General features: G+C 31.5%; 1 protein-coding gene across 3 annotated transcripts in view; it reads right to left on the bottom strand.

The window, feature by feature from the left end:
• EPHA3 (EPH receptor A3) overlaps positions 1 to 21,853 on the bottom strand; it is a 427,207-nt gene that overhangs the window by 389,511 nt on the left and 15,843 nt on the right. For all 3 annotated transcript variants that reach the window (XM_031958857.1, XM_031958855.1, XM_031958856.1), the window contains exon 2: positions 13,905 to 13,969. In XM_031958857.1, coding sequence (XP_031814717.1) covers positions 13,905 to 13,969 — 65 coding nt within the window. The remainder of the gene's footprint in view (positions 1 to 13,904; positions 13,970 to 21,853) is intronic.

Raw genomic sequence — 21,853 nt, 5'->3', positions numbered from 1 at the left:
ACCACCAGGAGCCTGACCTAAGATGGAATGAATCTCTCTCCTTGGCTCGGAGAGCTTGAGCTCCCTCTTCCAGTGAGCTTGTCTTCTTTGGATCTGACTGGCTGAGGCTCGCAGTTTATATGCTCTCTTATAATTATATTATCATAGGTGTGAATCTTGCAGGACTATATTAAGTACTAAGTACATATACCGAACTAGAGAACTATTAAGCACCATGCTAAACTAGATAACCACCATCTTTATCAATTTCACTTACTTAACATCTTGTAAGAATCCTTGTTTCAGAATTCTGGCCCATAACAGGTGAGGAAACAAGATTTCACTAAAACAAAATGTTTGAGTGACATACTAAGAGAAAGTCAAAGAAGAAAGAAAGAAAGAAAGAAAGAAAGAAAGAAAGAAAGAAAGAAAGAAAGAAAGAAAGAAAGAAAGAAAGAAAGAAAGAAAGAAAAGAAAGAAAGAAAGAAAGAAAGAAAGAGAGAGAGAAAGAAAGAAAAAGAAAGAAAGAAAGAAAAGAAGGAAGAAGAAAGAAAAAGAAACAAACAAACAAATAAAGAGAAAGAAAAGAAATTACATACTAGCTGATGAAATAGGGGATACATGGTAATTAAATTTCTAAGTATTAAAAACTAAATACTCCCTTTATTTTGTAAGGGAGTTGTGTCAGAAATTCTAAAATACTTCTGCTATATAAACTCCTTCAGAGTAAGAATTGTGTTTAGGACTTGTTTGCTTTTTAACTCTTCATTTGTTTATAAACAAGATTTTCAAATACTGTAAGTTTATATAAGATTTAATAACTGATACATAACCATGCTGGGTCTAATAAAAGCACTGAATCTTTAAAACAACTTAATATATTAATCAAAAGTGCAAATTTTGTGTAAAAATATATAACAGCTGGCAGTTTAAATAGAACTACTGTCTCTATGTGTCTATGGATTTTACTTTGTGTCATCACAGAAGAACAGAGGGAATCACTTGAAAGTAATGAATGGAGTCAGGCTTCATTAAAGGCAATGCTGTGTCCTTTCCAAACCATGTACTTAACCTGTAGAATTCACTATAGCTAGAGTTCATTAAATCCAATCCTGAGGTTGGTTTTATAAACAGGCTCATTGATTTCATAGCCAAGTAATAACACTTTGTGTAATGCCTAGTAAATAACAGTATGAGAATCCTCTCTTTCGGGACATATATTAATCAATCAAAAGTTCAGATAGAAATTGCTTTTTATCCTATTCCTATCAACTCATATCTATATAAATGCCTCTGTAGTCTGACTTTTTTCAATTTTTACTACATAAAAATTGGAATGCTGGAGTAAACCCAACAAACTTATCAGCTATAATTAGGGTCTATGCTTTTTCTCCAAAAGACATAAAATGGGCTACTGGTGAAGGTGGATATAGGATTTGATGGGTTAGTAGTCTGAGTCAATATGGGAAATCCCATATGGTAATAAAAATATTTAAAAGATTATGTGAGATGAAAGAAATAGTATTTTTCCTGACAAAAAGAAAGTAATATTATTTGGTCCAATTTCAGGTTAACTCATCCACTTTTTATGAGACATATCAATGAGGATTTGGCTTGTTTTTAAGAAATTATAAAATAATCCTTTGCTGCCATATCAGTTCAAGTTTACATTCTAATTCTTAAACAAGTAGTAAAGAGGCAAATAGATTTCAAAGAAAGCTATTTGTTTCAAAATTTCTCAAAATGGATAAATGGTTTTCTCCTTTAATTTTGTGCAAATAGTTTAATACAACAAATAACAATAGACAGACAGAAGAAAACAAGCCCAAAGTGATTAAATCAATTCACTAATTCTCTAAGACACTCCATTCTCCATGTGTTTATATGCATGTGTTAGTTGGCCTTCAAGTCTACTGCTAAAATATGCTGAACAAACATTTAGATAATATTTAACCATTGTTAATAAATACCTCTGCACATAACAGTTGAGATGCATATGTTCTGAAAATGTTTCCTCAGATATATCATCATAATCTAAAGAAAAATTTAATATGAAAAATAAAACAAAATGCATGACATCCTCTTTGTATTATTATTTACTGCCATGGGTGCCTTTGCAAAATATATATATGTTCAGATTTCCAATTTACTTTTGTACTAATCTCTTCATCTTGTCCATTATTTATAAGTTTTATTACATAATTCATTGTTCATGCGTGTTTTAAAAAATAAAATTGCTTATGCTAGGATCTGAATCCCTAGAATTAGCAAATTTATCTTGAAATATAAAACTCTTCTACTGTAATTTTTAATTTCTATTTCCTACGTTATTCCCCAATACATTGGATCTGTCAAAAACAAATCGTTACATAAACTTTTTCAACTATTTGTGCCCATCTGTGATTGTGATAGTTTCTGTAGTTTCATTTTCTTTCTACAATTTACAAAATTAATATTAATGCTACAAAATAAATTTTAAAAACATCTGAACTTACATTTGTGAGGTGACAATTACAGCCTCTCTCTTTTAAGTACTATGCAAACTTTCTCTCCATATGTTGTAATAAACAAGTTCCTGGTACATTGGGCCTTTTGTGAGGAAAGGGGAATGAGGGAAACAACTGTGCAACTATATCTACTGGGGGGTTTTTCCCCACTGTGACTAAATTCTTAGTTCTTTAACTAGAATGATAACTAATTTATTTCTCAAGCTAATTTTATAGAAGGGGACTTTTTTTTTTAAATCACTACTGTATTTTTTTATGGACCATTAACAAAATTTCAAATTCCTTATAATGAATTCAGATTTAAATAGTTTGTTGTGGGTGTTTTTTCTTCTTTAAAATATAAGAGTTCTCTCTGGGAGAGAGTCTGATAATGAAACATTTTGGGCTCTCTATCATTGTTCATTGATAATGAACAATGAGTACTTAAATATTTCTTGCTTCTATGAGCTCTCTAAAGGTATGAACACAAGCATCATTTCTATCAGAATTAGCAACCCATCACCCTGTAAGGATTTGCTCTAAGGTGTGAACCAACAAGCACTGTATCAATTTTATTGAGTTAACACCAGGACCCTGACGTCACCCTTGAGTTTTCACCTTGTTTCAAGTTGAGTTGACACTAGGATTCCAACAGTTTGTGATAATTAACCTGTTATTTATCCACTGTTTCTATTGCAGTGATTCCATTAAACCCAATTATTTCTAGAATGTTCACTGCTCTTAAAGTTTCCATTGAATGAGGATAGTCAATGTGGGAAAAAGAAATTATTTGAAGAGATTTATTTCCTATCAGCAATGCCAGCAGTGGTAAATAGAGTTGAATTCTACTACAATTAATTTCTTCAGTAATCTTTCATAAGTTCTTTATATGTCTTCATTTTATCATTTTCAAATCTGCAGAGATAAACTTCTAAGATATCTTACAAGAGTCAGGTAGAGCAGAATCATCCATAAATCTACATTACTTACAAAATTGTAATCATTAAACAATAATGTTGAATATTTTTCTAGTTATTGAGAAGACATGTAAATAATTATTAGTAATCATTGCTAAAGTAGTTTGAAAGAAATGTTGGGGATGAATTGTGGTTAATGATATCTTTCTAAAAACCAAAATTAGGTAGAATACGGTAAAAACAAGCAATTATGTCATAAAGAATGAGGCATCATTACTGGGTCCATATCCCAAGGAAATCATAAAGGAGGGAAAAGGACCCACATATGCAAAAATGTTGTAGCAGCTCTTTTTGTGGTAGCAAAGAAATGGAAAAGGAGTGAATGCCCATCAATTGGGGGATAGCTAAACAAGTTGTGGTAAGGGAGGAAGGGAAGGGAAGGGAAGGGAAGGGAAGAGAAGAAGGGAAGGGAAGAGAAGAAAGGAAGGAAAGGGAAGGGAAAGGAAGGGAAGGGAAGGGAAGGGATTCCTGATTCAAAAGGAAACTTTGACCTGCTCCATTTCTGACTGGGTCAGTTTCTTCTTCTGTCAGCAGGCTGGTGGTTCCCCTAATCCACCATATTGGTTTAGGGCTTAATGCAGACAGTCATTTGGCATTATGACTACTGCAGCACAGGACTCTGGAGCTCAAATGTTCCACTAGTTTCTTCCTTAACAGGCATATACCCCATTTGTTCAGCTATAATCATTTTTTTTAATTTAATTGAACATCCCAAGTTATTTATTAAATATATTTGTTTGTTTCCCTTCCTGCTGGATTAGATTTTGTTAGAAAATCCCAAATTAAAAAAAAAAAACTTCAAAATTTAGTCAATAGCAAAATTTACATAATTGAATGAACTAAAAAAATCAATGATAAAACTGCATTAGGAAAAAAAAATTTTGAAAAATCTTTAGCCATATTTACTATGAATTAGAAAGAACATGATAGACCACAGTCCTATTTGAAACACAGATCTTCATGAACCAGTATTTGTTAGGGAACTAATAACTGAGAATTAATGTGAGTCATGCCTGTTAAACTGTATCAGACATCTTTTTGCTGGGCTCACAACATTCAGTAGCAAATTATTCAAACCACTATATTCCTCTATCCCTAACTACACTATTAAAGGGAAACAATTGATTTTTACAACCTGACATGCTATATACACTAACCAGTACCCATAATCCACTATGATCATTTTCTCCACTTGTTTGTGTAATGAGGGTCATTGATTTTAGACTTGTTAGATAAATCTGAGAAAAATTACTTTTCACCAAAGCTTTTTAAAAATCACATAATAAAAATGTGAATAAGTAGATCGTTGTTAGCAGGGAAAATTAAGGATCATAGGAAGGCTTTGGGGCATAAACTCGATCAGCTAACCTTTCTGTGGTTTGTGGGTTGTAAAACGCATTACTTCTTAAATTTTGTCAGCATGCACTGAGCATGAAAAAAGATTTCACAGGGGATCTGAGAAACATTTTGAAAGTGTATTATAAACAAGTTTCTCTTAATTTTACAAATCAAATCTTTTAGTTGGCCTTTTATCTTTGAAATAAATTTAACAGTATGAAAGAATTTCAGAAACCTAAAAGCTAATGATTTTCTCTTCATCATGAGAAGGAAAGAAAAAAAAAGCCTTCTGGTGATCTCTTCTTTTGATAAATTCACACAAATGGTCCGCATTTATGCTGACAGAATGACAGAAATGAAACTCCTTCCCATGAGGGAAATGATGCTGTTTTCAAGCTCCAAAGTTAAAATGAAAACTTGGTAGCTAGAACACATGCAGTGTTCCATTCTAAGTGAAATCCCTGAAATAGTAGAGGAAAATTGCATTTCTCAGAACCACAGAAAACTGATATTCAATCTGCAATGCACTATTCTGTGAAGGGCCTGATGATTGATTGCATTAGTAATTAAATGAGATGGTCATTGAATATTTATTTTTTAAAAGAGGAACACTAACTATATGCTTAATCACAATTTGTGTTTTTAATAACTATTTTTAAATGACAAGGGGCTATAAATAATTTAAGACAGCATGTCCAGCCCCAGTATTAAAGGATAAATTTTTTCTTTCTCTTTTTTTTTTTTAATATGAGACTTGTTATTCCCACATGCTCATAAAGTTTTCTCCCTATCTCAAAAGCTTTCTGCATATGTGTGAGACATTCTACATATAGGTATGTGAAACTCTGGGTTCCCACATTTAGAAACCACCATCCAGAATGAAAACTATATTTTGCCATTAATTTAAAATATCAGAGAAAAAATTCCTCAAAAAAGCTCTATGAAAAAGGTCATGGTGAATTTTGAAAAGCATTCATTTATCATAACAGATGGAAAAATGAGAACCATTTTCAGTGTTCCTAAGTGTCTTGTTATAAACTTGAGTTTTCTAGTGCTAAACCAAATATAACACTTTTATGCCAGCTTACTGGCTTTACTCTGTATAGAGAAATATTCTCCCTAAACTAAAAAATGTAAACAAAGATATTAAATAATGTCTTTCTTAAGTAAGCACTATTTAGCTATTTTCAAAAGGATTCATACCTGGGGTAATTTAGAAACATTGCATTCTAATATTTGGTGGAGATGATGGTTTAGAAAAGATATTTTTGGGGAAAGCTATGAAAAATCAGTATATACTAAGTCATAAGAAAGACAAAAAGGTGATTTCAGAAGCGATACATAATAAAAAAGTTTTACTATAGTAAATTAATCTGGATAGTATGCACTTTTAATTATTTTTTCACTTTTTATTTAGTGTCTTTATTGTTCTGGGAAAATGACAGTGAACTATTATAGGAATTTGTAGAATTGTTCTCATTTAATCAGATAGTCTTCTTTGGAAAGTCAAGAGAAAAAAGTAAAAAATGAAAATGACCTATCTATAATGTATCTCTGGTAGAAAATGTGTGCGTGACCAAGAATCACATAGCATATATCTCAAAAAAGTTTAGTTTTCATGGATAAACTATTCAGCCTCAGAAGCAGCATTTACATTGTGATTCACAAAGATAGAATCCCAGGTGGGTATTTCTGACAACCAGTTGTCAAAATACACCTTTTACATTTCAGACACCATTCACAAACAGTGAAAACTAGAAATCTACTAGATAAAATTGTTAGCAATCAGGCTCCATGAATCACATTATTAACTCTTATATTAAAGGAAGAGTACACAGAACTAGGCAGTGAATGGGCACTGAACTACTTTAAAATCATTTCCCATTGTTTCTATTTTTAGATATTTTTCAATAAAAGAGAAACGTTTGATACATCTTAGCTTTCTCTACCTAGACTTAGAGTCATCTCAATCAAAATAATTTTAAAGTTATACAAATATAAAAACTTTCTTGTTGAGAGACTTTCTCTTCTAGATACCATTTTATCAAATAGTAGTATGTTATAAATCACAAATATAGGTACAAAGAGGATCTGTGTCATTAGATGAATATTATAGGAACTCTTCTATTCTGAAGGACATGCCCAACTCTAAATTCTTTAATATCTCAATCTTCATTAATGTAGAGAGACAGGAACCACAAGGTTCAGTTTTTAAGCATATCATTTGGGAAAAAACAGGGAGAAACTGAAAAATAAAAGGCTCTTTATATATATGTAGTCAAAGCGAATTATGTCATTTTATAAATGAAAGGAAGGTGCCTAATAATGTCTGAACAAAGACTGAGGCTCCTGAGGAACTATAAGGTCCAGACTTTATGGTGTAACAGATCAGCTGACTCCTTACATTATCTTCATTTGTTTAAGAGCAAACATGGCACATCTTAGAATGATTCTTCCTGGACACTAAAAATCAAGTCAATATTTTCATAGAATCATAAATCTATATCTATAAAGGACCTCAAAGTCAATATGAAGAAACTAATATTCAAGAATTTAAATAATTTGTCTATGATCACTCAGTTAGCAAACTTCCTGGATAGAATTAGAACCAGTACAAGTTTATTTTTGACATCCCACAGTATCCTGCATAAGGATGAAACAACTACTTGGAAAAGAGCAGAAGGTATGCCGATCTGTCATTTTTCAGTCATGTCTGGCTCTTTGTGACTCTAATTGGGGTCTTCTTGGCAAAAATACTGAAGTGCTTTGCCATTTCCTTCTTAAATTCATTTTGCAGATTAGGAAATTGAAGTGAATAGGGTTAAGTGATTTGCTCAGTGTCACATAGTAAATATCTGAAATTAAAGTTGAACTCAGGTCTTCCTGAATCCAAGTGCAACCAAGTAAAATTTTGCATTCTGGGGAAAAGACAAAAGTGAAAGGAAAATGTCTATATTCTGAATCTGCCTCTTTACAATGAGTCTTTGAAATAGATTATCAGCAATTCTGTTTTTGTTATAGTTTTCTACTCATAGTATACTATTTCTCTCTAAGGAATTCATCACTAATAAAAACCTCAGTACACATTCACTCAGCTTATAGAAGAAATAATTTATAGTTTGTGGTTCCAAGTATCATTATTTTTGATAGATTTCAAAAGTCATAATATTTTCCAATCCTAACTCAAAATAATATATATGTATACATATATGTATATATATATATAGTATTTTCAATTTAATTATCATAACTTTTTCATGGATTACATTTTTTGGCAAAAAGTTTATTTTGACTTCACCTTCCAAGAACATGGGATATATTGATAAACATTATTAAAAAACAAAGCTTGTTAATGTCAATATCAGTTTATTAACAATATTTCCTAAGTCAAAGAAACAGTGATTCTTTTTCTAGTTTGTTTATTAATTTTTAAAAAGGCAAATGGAACACAAGTCAGGCTGATTCAAACTACATTTGTTTCTCTCTTCCTCTCTCCCTCCCTTCTTCCCTCCCCCACCTCTCTCTCCCTCCCTCCTTCTCTCCACAGAGTTTTAGCTAATGTAGGGAAAGGCTATCTTGAATCATGAGAATATTGGTTGTTATTATCCATTAATAGCACATATCAGAGTGTGCTTTTTTTTTTTTAAATCCCTCTGTTCTTCCATCTGGACTTCTACAATTTAAGTGAATTGTGGCTAATGATTAGTTGTACTATGCTTAATCAGCATATCAATAATATACCAAGTAAAGACTAAGTAGGTCTACTTTTCCTCAATGACATATGCAGACAGGATTTCTGCATCTATCTAAAAGACTGACAGAATAAAAAAAGGCTTAAAATGCAGATATCTTATATTGTGAATCCAGAGAGCAGGATAGAGAGATTCTAATAATTCAACAGCTTGAGCAAGCTAAGAGGTATACACGTTGAAGAAACACTGGAATCCAAATTCTTAGGTCTGACTTTCTACCTTGTTTCTAATTCTGTAACTGTACTGTTCAAGCAATTTCTATTTTCTAAACCTATTTCTTCATCTGGAATAGGTAGAACATGGAGAAAATTAATCAATAAATACTCATGCACTACCCCATTTATTATTAAATTATTTATTAGATTTATAATTAGATTAAATATCAAAGTTTTAAATAATTGTTATCAATTACATTTCATTGAGATATTTTTAAAATTATTTATTAAGCTCCAACTATGGGCTAAATATTGTGTCATGTGCTGGGGATGAGTCCAAAAAACAAAATGATCCATCTTCACAATGAGCTTATATTTGAATGGAAGAGACAACTGTATGTGTGCATATTTCTGTGTGTGTATGATATGTGCATATATATTTATATGTATATATACATTTAATAGACAAAGTTCATAAATTCCTATATATGTTTATCAATAAAAAGATAGGTTGATAAATAGGTGATAGATGGAGATAGGTAAGATAAGACAGATTAAGCTAAGTAATATAGTTCAAAGACTGAATCAGAAAGACAAGTTCAAATTTGACAACAGACATTAGCTGTATGACTCTGGGCAAGTCACTTAGCCCTGTTTGTCTCAGTTTCCTCATCTGTAAAATGGGCTGGAAAAGGAAATGACAAAACACTTTAGTACCTTTGCCAAGAAAACCCAAATGATATTCAAAAGACTTGGACACAACTGAAAAACAACTGAACAAAAACCATCTGAAGATAAGACAGGTCAAACTGATGTGAACTCAAAGAATTCTTATTATGGGGAAAGGAGTATACAGTTAGTATCTTCAGAGTAACATTTATCCATATTAACAAGCATTACACAGATTGGCCATATTTGGAATAATACAGAAGAATCTTTAAAATATTACAACTCATAGAAAACTATTTTGGAGAAAATAAGCTTCTTTCCTCAACATTTTTTAATAAGGATTTGATATTAGAACTTACTAATTATGATCTAGAAGTATAAAATGACCTAGAAATCCATAAAGATAAATAAAAAAATTAAATTTAATGATTCCTGAATTTTATATTTTTTCTTTTGTGGTCATACTAAAAATGAAAGAAAAATTGAAGAGAATTTCAAAACTATTATGTATCAAAAAAAGTAAATTTCAAAATAATTGAAAACAATTTTTAAAAGATGTTTATCAACTTAATAGTGAAATGTATTTTTTCAAACTAATAAAAATCCTCATTATGCTTTACAGCACTTTGATTAAAGATTCATTTGTCTGAAAATTTTTTACCAAATAATTTAGCATTCAGTTGTCTATTCAGCTATCAAACATACATGCAAATTAAATATACACGCACACACACATACAAACACACACACGTGCACATATAGATGCCTAACTTGAAGTAGGAAAATGAGAAACTTGAAATCTAGAGGCTGAAAACAACTAAAGAAATTATCTGACTTTAAATAATAATAATAATAATAAATTAGCCATAATAGCAGGTAGCTCTTTTCCTAAATGATTTCCAAAGGATACTCTCTATTTCCCTTAGAGATATGTTCCAGGGTTTCATGAACCATAGTGCCAACAAAACCTTACATCTTACCCAAATCCCTTGTGGAAAACTGAGCAGGTGCTCCCTACCATTGGAATAATATCCCTTCACATATTTGCACATTAATCCCACCCCATCCTCCATTTATTCAAGCAACATAATCCCAATTCCATTAGACTTTCCTCATAAGGCTCCTTTGGGGAATTTGGCATAATACTATGAATCATGAAACTATTCTTTTCTCCTGAGTATCATTCTGGATTCTCTTATGATTCTGAATAATATCTCAATCATTTAGATTCAACATTAACTTTTTTTGTAAGGTGTTAAGAGAAATACTCTTTTCAAATTCATTATTTCACTGATTAGTTATTAGGGTTTATAAAAAACAAAACACTATTTGTGTATATATACATGTGTATATGTACGTATATGCATATATACATGCATACATTCATAACATACACAGGAATATATACATGTTCATATATACTGAAAATAAGTGAAAAAACACTCATATCTGTTTTTCCTAGAATAAAATACTTTTATAAAACCTAAATAAAATAATTAGTCTAAAATTGAAAATTGTAACAAATCATTTTTAAATATATTTTCATCCTAAAAAAAGAAAAACAAATCTCAGCAAACTTTCATTTGTGGTTTTTAAGGAAAACATGTCAAAACTTGGGAAAGAGTCTAGCATTCTCAATCACAGCCCCTAGAATAGCTTTATTAACATTACCTTGTAAATCACAATGGCAGTATTAGCAATGTTTCAATATGATGTGACGTCTTTATTATAATGTTTTTCTGCCGAAGTTTAAGTTCATATTTTAGCCAGCCGTCAGACTGTCAGACAGAATCAGGACTGTTTATCATGTTTAACTAACATAAAAATGACTATGAAAAGATGTTCCTACCTATTATTACATCATTTTTCATGGCAAACTATAATCAATTGTTAGGGCTTTTCTAGAAACTTAAAATGATCACACATTTTAATATGCAGGCAAGTAGATGGCTTCCAAGAATAAGAAAAATTAACTAAACTACATACATACTCAGATAACTTAATGTGGAATGATTTTATTCTACCCATATTTGTTAGAGAGGTATTAGTGCATTTTAAATTAACATTATGATCTATTATCTCATGAAAATTATGGTTTGACATAAATTTTGAATGTTTTATTTTTTTAAGTTTTAAAGTAACCACATTCACTATAAACATAATGTTTTTATACATTTTTTGCTTCTATCCCTCCCCCCAAAAAAATTGGCATTTAGGGCATCATGATCAAGGAGGGGGGTAGTTTGTTCCCTTCCCCAAAGTTTTTTAGGATGGTGTGTTATAGCTATGGCAGCTGTCACAGTTTTTGTACTTTTAAGCATCAGAGGCAAGAGAATCACAGCTGCATGCAGATCAATAAAGCAAAGTTGTAGAGCAGAGGGGCTGTCAACGAAACAGAAAGAAACTTTCTAAGGCAAAAAGGAAGCAGAATTTGAAACTAAGCACTGTTCATTGCAGAAATTCTCCCAAGCTTTTTGGGATTGGGGAGATTGGAAAATGGGTTGGAGGGCCAGGCAGAAAGAACAAAGTGATTATAAAGTGACTATCTAAGGTGCTTACCTTTGAGAGTCTCCTATATCTCCTATATCAAATGTTATCAGCTAAAGGAGAATGCCAAAATTTTCCCCTTTCATCTTTAATCCTATTAAAATTTAGATGCAGTTATCTTTTCTGGCCATGACCAACCCCCAAATCCATATTCTTCTGACAATCAACTCTGAAAAATGAAATGGAGACTTTAATTTTGATATAGAGGAGCAACATAACTTAATGGAGAAAAGAATGAAGTTGAACTTGGGAAAATTTCAGTGTAAATCTGTCCTCTGACATTTAATGTGTGACCATAGTCAAGGCACTTAATTTTGTGAACCCCAGGAAACTATCTAATAAGTGACTAAATTTGTATAACTTGATGCTTGTATTAAATTAATTATATTAATTATATTAACAATCACTGTATTTTCTTCTATCAATCTCCTGAATAATGTATTAAATATAAGCTGATACTTTCTCAAAGGTTTAAGCAGTAAAGTTAAAATTGATTATGAGGACCTTAATTTTTAAAAACAAATTTCCTTATACAAAACTGAGTTCTGGACATACACATCACAACTACTCTCATTTTACTTTCATCCTAATGATTTAAATCATTTCATACCTAAGCGGAAACCAAACTCTTGGCTGCCCTGCGTTCCAGAACAATTAATGAAACACAGATTCTGTGATATTCTGCAGGATAAAATAGGAGATTTGGCATTTTGTCAGTATCAAGGTGTGCTAGGAAGAAAAACAGATACAAAAATGACAGATATATGAGATATTTCTTAATATAAAACATCATTTTTGGAAAAAAGAAGCTGGTACTAACATAAATGCTGATATCTATAGGACCAAATGTGCAAAAGAAAAGAATGCCACTATTAAGTGGAAGACACCAGTTTGTTTGGGGGGAAAAAAAATCATGAAAGGAAAAGACACATAAAAATCTGTTCTCGTTCTCTCTCTCTCTCTCTCTCTCTCTCTCTCTCTCTCTCTCTCTCTCTTTCTCTCTCTCTTTTCCTCACTGTTTCACTCCTCTCTATAAATATATACATATACAAATATATATACATACATATATATATCCATACATCCATTCCTATGTATGTGAATATGTATATGTGTATAGTTATAGATATACACTCACATACATATATCACAATAAAGCTCTACCTTTTCCCCAAGCTATAATTGTAAATGAAGAGAAGAAATTTGTTTCAGCTTTCATTCTCCAATTTACAGAAACCTGTAGCTTTTAAATGTATAGGCACAATCTAAGGTCTTATCATAAAACAAGAATCCTAAAAGGCCACACACTTTGTTAATATGTCTCTGCTTGTTAAAGCATGAACTTTTTAAAGAAGCTTAAGAATTGAAATCAGAACCCACACGTTGCCCCCCCAAAATAAAATGCTCTACTTTCAACTGCTCTAGACTTAAAAACCTGATATTATTTAAAACAAAATAATTTAGAAACATATATTTCTCCATAAGATTATAAGTCAAGATGCTTTTATGGTCATTCTCAAAATAGTGTTTACTGAAGCATTTTTTTTTTTCAAAATTTCATGCTATTTCTTTTTAAAAACTGATTCAAAAATCTCTTTAGCTTAAGTACTTAACAACTTGGAAAAACAGCATTCTACATTATTTCAAATGTTAAAATGCTAAATATAACTTTCTATCACAACTCAGAAATTTAAAATATGACAAGATTATAAAGACAATGCCAAAATAATCAACTGATACAATCTGTTCAGTAAAATCATTGTAAAATTCAAGACTCAAAATGTCAATCCGGGAGCCCCAGTGGATAGAAACATAGTCTCAATGTTTTTTCATTCTTGAAATACTGAATATTTCCATATTCAGAATTTCAATTAAAATACCTCATTATCTTAAGTTTACAGAAGTTTTCCTTTTTTTTAGAACATGCCAACTACTAGAGGAGTTTTCTGAAGAAGCAACATAAAAAGCACATTGAGTATTGAATAAATTTACTGAACTTACCCCATGTGCTGGGTAGGAGATCCAGCCCAACTCCCCTTGAATTGCTTTTGAATCCAGGAGATTAACTAAAAGAAAACATAACAAAATTAAGTATAATGTATTTCTATTTGCCTCTTTGAAATTAACCATAGATTTTGCTTTTGATTTTTTTGAGTTTCACTTTTTATTCAGACCTGTGACTTCATTGGTGTAAGAAATTAGTAATGGAGCAATTGTAATTTCTAATCTTAAAAGTTGAGGCAATGAGTACATGGATTATCCAAAGTTATAAACCTAGTATTTGTCAGAGGCAGGACATGAACTATTATAACAGAGCTTGTTGCCTCTGAAGCAAAAGGGGTCCTTAACAAAATCAAGTCTTTATCTGGTGATCCTTGAAATAGATCATTTATTCAGGTAACTCTGAGGTTCACCACAGAAACAGATAAAAGAATTATGCTCACTGCTTTTGGAATAAAATGAATGCATGGAGAAGAATATTTTAAAACAAAAGTTTCTAATAAATCTGTCTGAATTCATTAAATCATAAGGTAGCTATAGACCTATTTCACCATATAAGTTACACTGAAGTTAATTCTCTTGAATCTCCTTTTGATTTGAAAATAGTTTTATCATTTGCATCAACAAAGAAATGGATTTTATTCTGCACTTCTCATGGGCAAGTTATGCCAGATGAATAAAAAGATCACTTAACTGCCAGTTTATGTGTGGGTTAGGGGAAGGTAATCAAAAGTTTCTGTAGGCTTGCAAAGATTTTCTACTTCTTTACAAGTTCAGATTTTATTCTATGTCATAATCCTTATACTGATGAAATCACAAGCCTAGTCCCTATCTCTATCAGTATAACCAAAAGTCATTAAAGTTGGTAATAGTGAATGACACATTATGTTTTTCTACTACAAAACTCATTTGTTTTTAATGTTATATTTATGTTAGCAAATATTAATTTGTATTTATTCAACTGTTTAACCCAACACCAAGAACTCATTTTTGATACTATACTTTATAATAGCTGGCTATAATTCCTAGTTATATTAGACAGAATATTTGTTTAAACTAAGAAGATGAAAAAAACATGTTGGGTAATTTGCAATCATGCTTAGCAATTATTAGCACAAAAAGGTTTACATCTTTATAATTAAAAATGAAGTTTTTTATATATGAATAACAAATGAGTTTTTTTCCAATGTGAGAGTTTTAGATTGAAATTAGCAAGCATTCTAGACAATACTGACTCCTAAAATTGATTATAAGATTATAAAAACTATACACATATTTATTAACATGATCCATACCAGGTATATCAATATGTAGCACTAACAGAGAATCATTGCTGTAGGCTCCAAATAAGCAGCGATCAGTGTGAAATATGAGTATAACACAGGATGTACTCAAATGACATCAATAACATATTTCTTGTTGCTTAGATAAGTGCTGCTCTTTCATCAATCATTTATAATTAATTACAGAATATATAGAGGCCATTGATATTATAAAGTAAAGGAAAGGAAGAGATGACATTTTCAATATGTACTGGAATTCTACAAGCTCAATTATAGCATTCAAGGAAGACCCATAAGCAAGGATAAATGGGAAAGAATGATGAGAAAGTGGCTATCATTTTTTCCAACACCAGATGCTATTGAATTGATAGTAAAAGAAAAACAATGAAACAAATTATCTATTAAATTTGACATCTATGATTAAATTATTTTCTAAAATAAGAAAACATAGTATGTTCAGCTACTGCAGAAAAGGTCCAATAAAGTCATAGCTATTGCAAAAATACTATAGAAGCATATTCATGATATTTCCAGAACTGTGTTTTGCCACAGATTTATTATTAAGTGTAACACAATGTCAAATCTGTACATTTTGAATTGTTTGGTTTTTAAGCAGGTTTCATTCATGATATAATTCAATTCAACAAATATTTAATAAATACCTAAATGTGTATGGCATTATGGTAAATATTGGGTGAATAGAGATAAGTTCCTGACCTCAAAGAATTTACCCTAAGACACATTTATTAAAAGAATTTTAGTGTTCATGATACAGAAAAAAACCTCTCTCTTTCTCTCTCTCTCTCTCTCTCTCTCTCTCTCTCTCTCTCTCTCTCTCTCTCTCTCTCTCCCTTCTACTCTCTCCCCCTACCCCCTTCTTCCCCACCCCTCTGACTGAGTGTGTGTGTGTGTATGTGTGTGTGTGTGTGTGTGTGTGTGTGTGTGTGTGTGTGTGTGAGATTTCATCAATCTAGGAAATTCTTGGTAAAAGTCCTTTCACTAATGTAACTCTTCTATAAATGTTAGTCTCTTTCAAAATAAATTTTTATAGATAGCTTTTGTTTTCATTTCATCAACATTTACTGATATATATTCATCCTCCCATATCTTCCTAGTGATTTGTAGTTTATAATATAGAATTTTAAAATAGAAAACACAGAAAAATCCAGCAAAAAATAGTTCAACAAAAGTAACCAACACATCAAAAAAAAGTCTGACAATTTATGTAAGATTCAACACTTCTAAATCCCTGAGCTCCTCAAAAGGGTAGGGAGGCATCTTTTTTGTAACTTATAGATTTGTTTCAATTGATTTGTTGTTCATTTTCCTTCCCAAAAGGCATGCTCTCTAATCTCTGGATTCCCCTACCCCTACCATCACCATGATTCTGAGTGCCAGATGCTCTTAGGAATTCTATAATCCCTACTCCTGGCTGGAATGTTGCCTACAGAGGCACAATATTTTCTCAGAGAAGGTAAATTCTAATGAACCAACTAACCTTAGATTAAACCCAATTTGAGTTCCGCATCTTTCATAAAAGGCACCCATTACCCGTTTTGGAGTGACACTTCCCCATTCATTCTCCCAGATTCAGTCCCTCTCCTATTATCCTGCAGTTCCCCCATTTACTGAGAAAACGACAGGAATTACCATCTCTTTACTATTCACCCATGTACTTGGGAGTGCATCATCTGTTCCCTTTGTCTCCCACCTCCCTTCTCATCATTTGTATACTCTTCTGTTATTCTGTCACATAAAATACAATTTTCCATTTTTGAGGGGAAAGTGAGAGGATTTTGTCCATAATATTTCATTTCTGATACTCAACTGCCACATCTCCAGTTTCTTTAAATTCTGCTTATACTTTTATCTTCTTACATTCTTTTAAAAAGCCTTCATAATCCTTTATTTTCTTTTTTCCCCTCAAGGGTTGCTCTTTATCTTTTTTCCTTTTTTAAAAGTAAATTTAAAGATGAGTTAATTGATACCATTACTTATATTCTTCTGGGGAGCTGTATTTATTCACATTTCTTATTGTGCTTGATTGATAGCCAGCTCCTATCCTCATATCTTTTCCTTTTTTCGTTTTCTTTTGCTTCCTTTCCTTTCCTTTTTCCTTTCCTTTCCTTTCCTTTTTCCTTTCCTTTCCTTTCCTTTTTCCTTTCCTTTCATTTTTCCTTTCCTTTCCTTTCCTTTTTCCTTTCCTTTCCTTTCCTTTTTTCCTTTCCTTTTTCCTTTCCTTTCCTTTCCTTTTTCCTTTCCTTTCCTTTCTTTTCCTTTTTCCTTTCCTTTCCTGTCCTGTTCTGTCCTTCCCTTCTCTTGCCTGCCTTCCTTCCTTCCTTCCTTCCTTCCTTCCTTCCTTCCCCCCCTTCTCTGTTGTTAAATATCCATCTCTGTTAATTGATTATTTAGCACATATTTACAGGTTATGTCATTTTGGGTTGCAGCCTAAGCATTGCTTTTCAGAATATAATACCCCATTTACAATTTTGAGTACTTGATTAAAAGTCTTCTTTTTATTACTTTTTTCAAATGACTTTCTTTTGTATTTGAAGGCCTTTCTCCTAGATGCTTGCAAAATTTATTGTTTGTTTGAAATTATAAAATTTAACTTCTATGTGCTATGGAGTTTAGAATATTAGAGTTTTACCGGAAAAATTCATTGTCTCTATTTTGAAGTTCTGAAAAGTTTTGTTTTATTCTACAGATTAACATTTAGATTTTTTGTTATAGTTTTCAGGAAGGTCTATGTTCCTTAAACTAATCTCTGTATCCTGTTTTAAGTTCAATCACTTTGACTCACAGAGAATTCATGTGTTCTTTTGATGGCTTTGTTTCTTTCTTTTTTTGCCTTTTGTTTCTCCTCTGCCTGATTTTTACCCTTTTACAGAATTTTTGTGATCCAACTCTGTTCATTTCTTTTACTCCATTAGAAAAGTTCTTTATTATGGATTCATTTTTTTTTCCATTTTGCTAATTAGTTTTTAAATCCTACATTGAGAACTCTAAATTCTGATATATTCATTCCTAATTTCTTCTTTTATGGAAACTGTTCACCCAGCTGTCACTTTAGTTCAAGCTCTAAACTTCAAAAATCAACTTTTGGTAATATCTGATGACAATTATTAAGAAAGAAGCAAGGACAGTGTGAATTCTATCAGAAATGAAGTTCTGCTGGGGAAAATGACACTGTCACATGAAACTTTTAGACTTTAAATTATAAATATAAGATCATGCCTTTTGTAGGAGTACAATGCATTAGTTAAATTTATTGGATCCAGTCACAAGTTGTGTCTTTTAACATGTTTCATTCAATAAGATAACAACCAAAATAACACCAGTTTTGGCCTCCTGATCCTCCTTAAATAAATTGCTTTATGCGATCCCGAAAGAATAATATAAGGTATACTTACATTATTGTTTTTTGAAATAGAACACCATCACAGATGGTGTTTCCTTCCCCATTTTCTAAAAGAAGTTAACAAAAACATCAGCAAATGCTCATATGGTTGTTTCTTTTTCAGCATGGTGTGTTGTAAAAAATGGTTTTACAATAAAAAAGACCTGAAATCAAATCCCAGATGTACTATTTTCTATTTTTTTGTGACCATAGGTATGCTATTGAATCTTCCTGACCTTTAGTAGTTTTCTTATCTATAAAATGGGAATGGTAGACCAGATAATATCTAAGGTTTCTTATAGATCAAAGTTTATCTCCACAACACTTTGTTGTAGTTTTTTTTATTAGCCAAAGATATTACTTTTTAAAAATGACTTTTATTAATCTTTGTCTTTTACTACAACCTAGATTTTTCCTAGTTTTCCTTATTCTTTTCCCTCTCTTTATCCCTTCTAGAGAATATTTCCCTTGCAATGAAGATTAAAAACATAAAAAGAACAAGAAAAGAAATTCATCAAAACCCAGTTTTTTCCTTTAATATCTGACTTATGTGAAACATTCCATTCTGTGGATCTTTGCAAAGGAGTGATGGGAACTCTCTTCTCATTTCATTTCTTTGGGGACATACTTGTTCTTTGTAATTATGCAATATTTATTTGTTGTTTGTTATTCTATATACTATTTTCTTGGCTTTCTTTATTCTCCTCTGCATCAGTTCATAAAGATTTTTCCATGATTTTCTGAATTAATTATATTTGTCATTTCTTATATCACAGAAATGTTCCATTAAGTTCATGTGTCACAATTTGTTTAGCCATTCCCCAACTGATAAATACTTGTTTCCAAATCTTTGCTAACACAAAAAGTGTTACAATAAATATTTTGCTGAATATAGAGCTTTTCTTTTTGTTGATGATCTTGGGGAAGAACTCAGAAGTAAAATATCTGGGCAAAAGGATATGAATATTTTAGCCACTTTATTTGCATTCCAAACTATTTTCCAAAATGGTTACGCTAATTTACAACTTAACCAACAGTATTTTAACATTACTGTCTTTCCACAATCCTAATACTATTTCCATTTTCGTTTCCTTTGTCATAGATATGAAGTAAAATTTAAGATTCATTTGGATTTGCATTTTTCAAAGAGATAAAAACAAAAGAAATATGAAAGCTTTCATAGTCAATTGTCAATACACTATATAATAATGCAGATTTGAATTGATAAAATATTGATGTGAAGACTAATGAAAAGAATAAAACTTACATTTATGAAGCATCTACTATTATAAAACAGAGATATGCTAAGTTGTAAGGATTAAATTAGATAATATTTGCATTACTATTATTATTATTATAATATTTGGGGCAGAGTTCAAATTCTGCTTCAAATACCAACTCTGTGACCTTGAACAAGTCACTTAACTTGTGTTTTGTTTTGTTTTTTAATTTCCTTTCTTCTAGGATTATTGAAATAACTTGCCTAGCGTCATACATCTGGTAAGCATGTCTGGTTACATTTTAACTAGATCTTTCTGACTCAGAATCCAATGCTGACTCCATTGCTGCTCCTAGTAATGCTAAGCTAAATTCCTATAAGACTTTATGACTGAGGCAACTTTAGAAATAACTTTACTTAATAATAACATTTATTACTGAATAATATTGATTTTTGAATCTAGCAAAGAGTTAATTCAGATCAGTGTTCACCAAAGGTATTTGCCTAGGTTGTAGAAGATAGAGTATCTATTAATGAAATTCTTCAAATGCCCTCTTCACAGAAGATATTATAATAATTGAATCAAGTCCCAGAAGATTATAAAGCTTTGTCATCCAGTTGATGGATAATGTCTACTTCCAAAACTAAATAGTAGAACAGGCTTGACCTGATTTTGGGAAACTATGGAATTTTTCTTGTTATTCAGTCTTTTTCAGTCATTTTTGGCTCTTTATTTTCTTGGCCATGGTACCGACATGCTATTGTAATTTCCTTTTACAGATGAGGAAACTGAAGTGTATAGTGTTAAATCACTTGCCCAGGATCACATTGCTAGTGAATGTCTGAGACTGGATTTGAACTCAAGAAGATGAGCCTTGCTAAATCCAGGCCTGCCATACTATCCACTATACCTTTTAGCTCCCCTGTAAACTATCCAATACTTCTAATGATTTCAAACTGTTCATTGTCATGAAGTCCACTTCTTTAGTCCCTAATAATGCTATGCTGTTATTAATCATAGAACACTATCATTTCAGAAAAATTTCAAATTGAAGGTAACATGCTAAGTGAAGGAAAAATGCATATTTATCATAAACTTGCAACAACATATAGGCTGCATGTGGATTGAATGTGTAAAAGTTTTGAAAAAGTTGATGGACTTGGAAAGCCAAGAATAAGTGTGAGATTTTCGGAAAATAGAGAGTTAAATAAATGTCAGATTACAATGCAGTTTCTTTTCCTGCATACCAGATCTGTCAGGGGTTTTTATATTCTGACCAGCAAAAGATGATCCTTACTCTGAGTCATTGGCCCAAACAAGATTTTCAAATGGATTCTGTAATAAACTTTAAAAGCCAAAAGATAAGCCTGGTAGGCATGGTTTAGACTAAAGAAACAACTATAGGACCGGGATTGGGGGAGATACTATCCTTCCTTGTCACCAATTCCCACCATTATAAATCTAAGGCCACTAGGCTGCAGCTATCAGTGGAGCCAAGAACAAGACTCCAGTGGTTTGTCCCTGTAGTCAAAGCCTCTTTATCACCAGCCAAAAAGGCCAAGAGAGATCATCCATGCAACTGCTGTCATTGACGAAAGAGTTGGTACTAGGGGAGATTCACTCTTAACAGAACTTATAGAATCAAATGATTTAGACATTGGGGGAAACCTTAGAGACATTTATTTTAAGGGTTCTTAAACTTTTTTTGTGTTAGAGGCAATCAGCATATTGACATATGCTGTTCAATCTTGAGTTAGGGAGATGTGAATTCAAATCTGTCAATTTCAAAACCATTCTTATATACTAAATTAGTAACTCTGGGCAAGTTCTTTAATCTTTGCTTCAGTTGTCAAACTCTAAAATGGGAATAACCTATCTGTGGTGAGCATCCCTTGAGAATATTTATAAAGCAAGTAGCATGTAATGTAATCATTGTTATCAAACAATATCAGAAACCCCAAGTTCTTATTTAATCTAAATTCCTCATTTATCAGAGAGCAAAAACTAAGGCCAGCCAAAAGAAAATAATGGAAGAGAACAATATAA

This window comes from Sarcophilus harrisii, chromosome 3, assembly GCF_902635505.1.
Source record: "Sarcophilus harrisii chromosome 3, mSarHar1.11, whole genome shotgun sequence".
Lineage (NCBI taxonomy): Eukaryota > Metazoa > Chordata > Mammalia > Dasyuromorphia > Dasyuridae > Sarcophilus > Sarcophilus harrisii.
The sequence above is the reverse complement of the archived record's forward strand: the minus strand, read 5'-3'. Positions and strand labels throughout refer to the sequence as shown.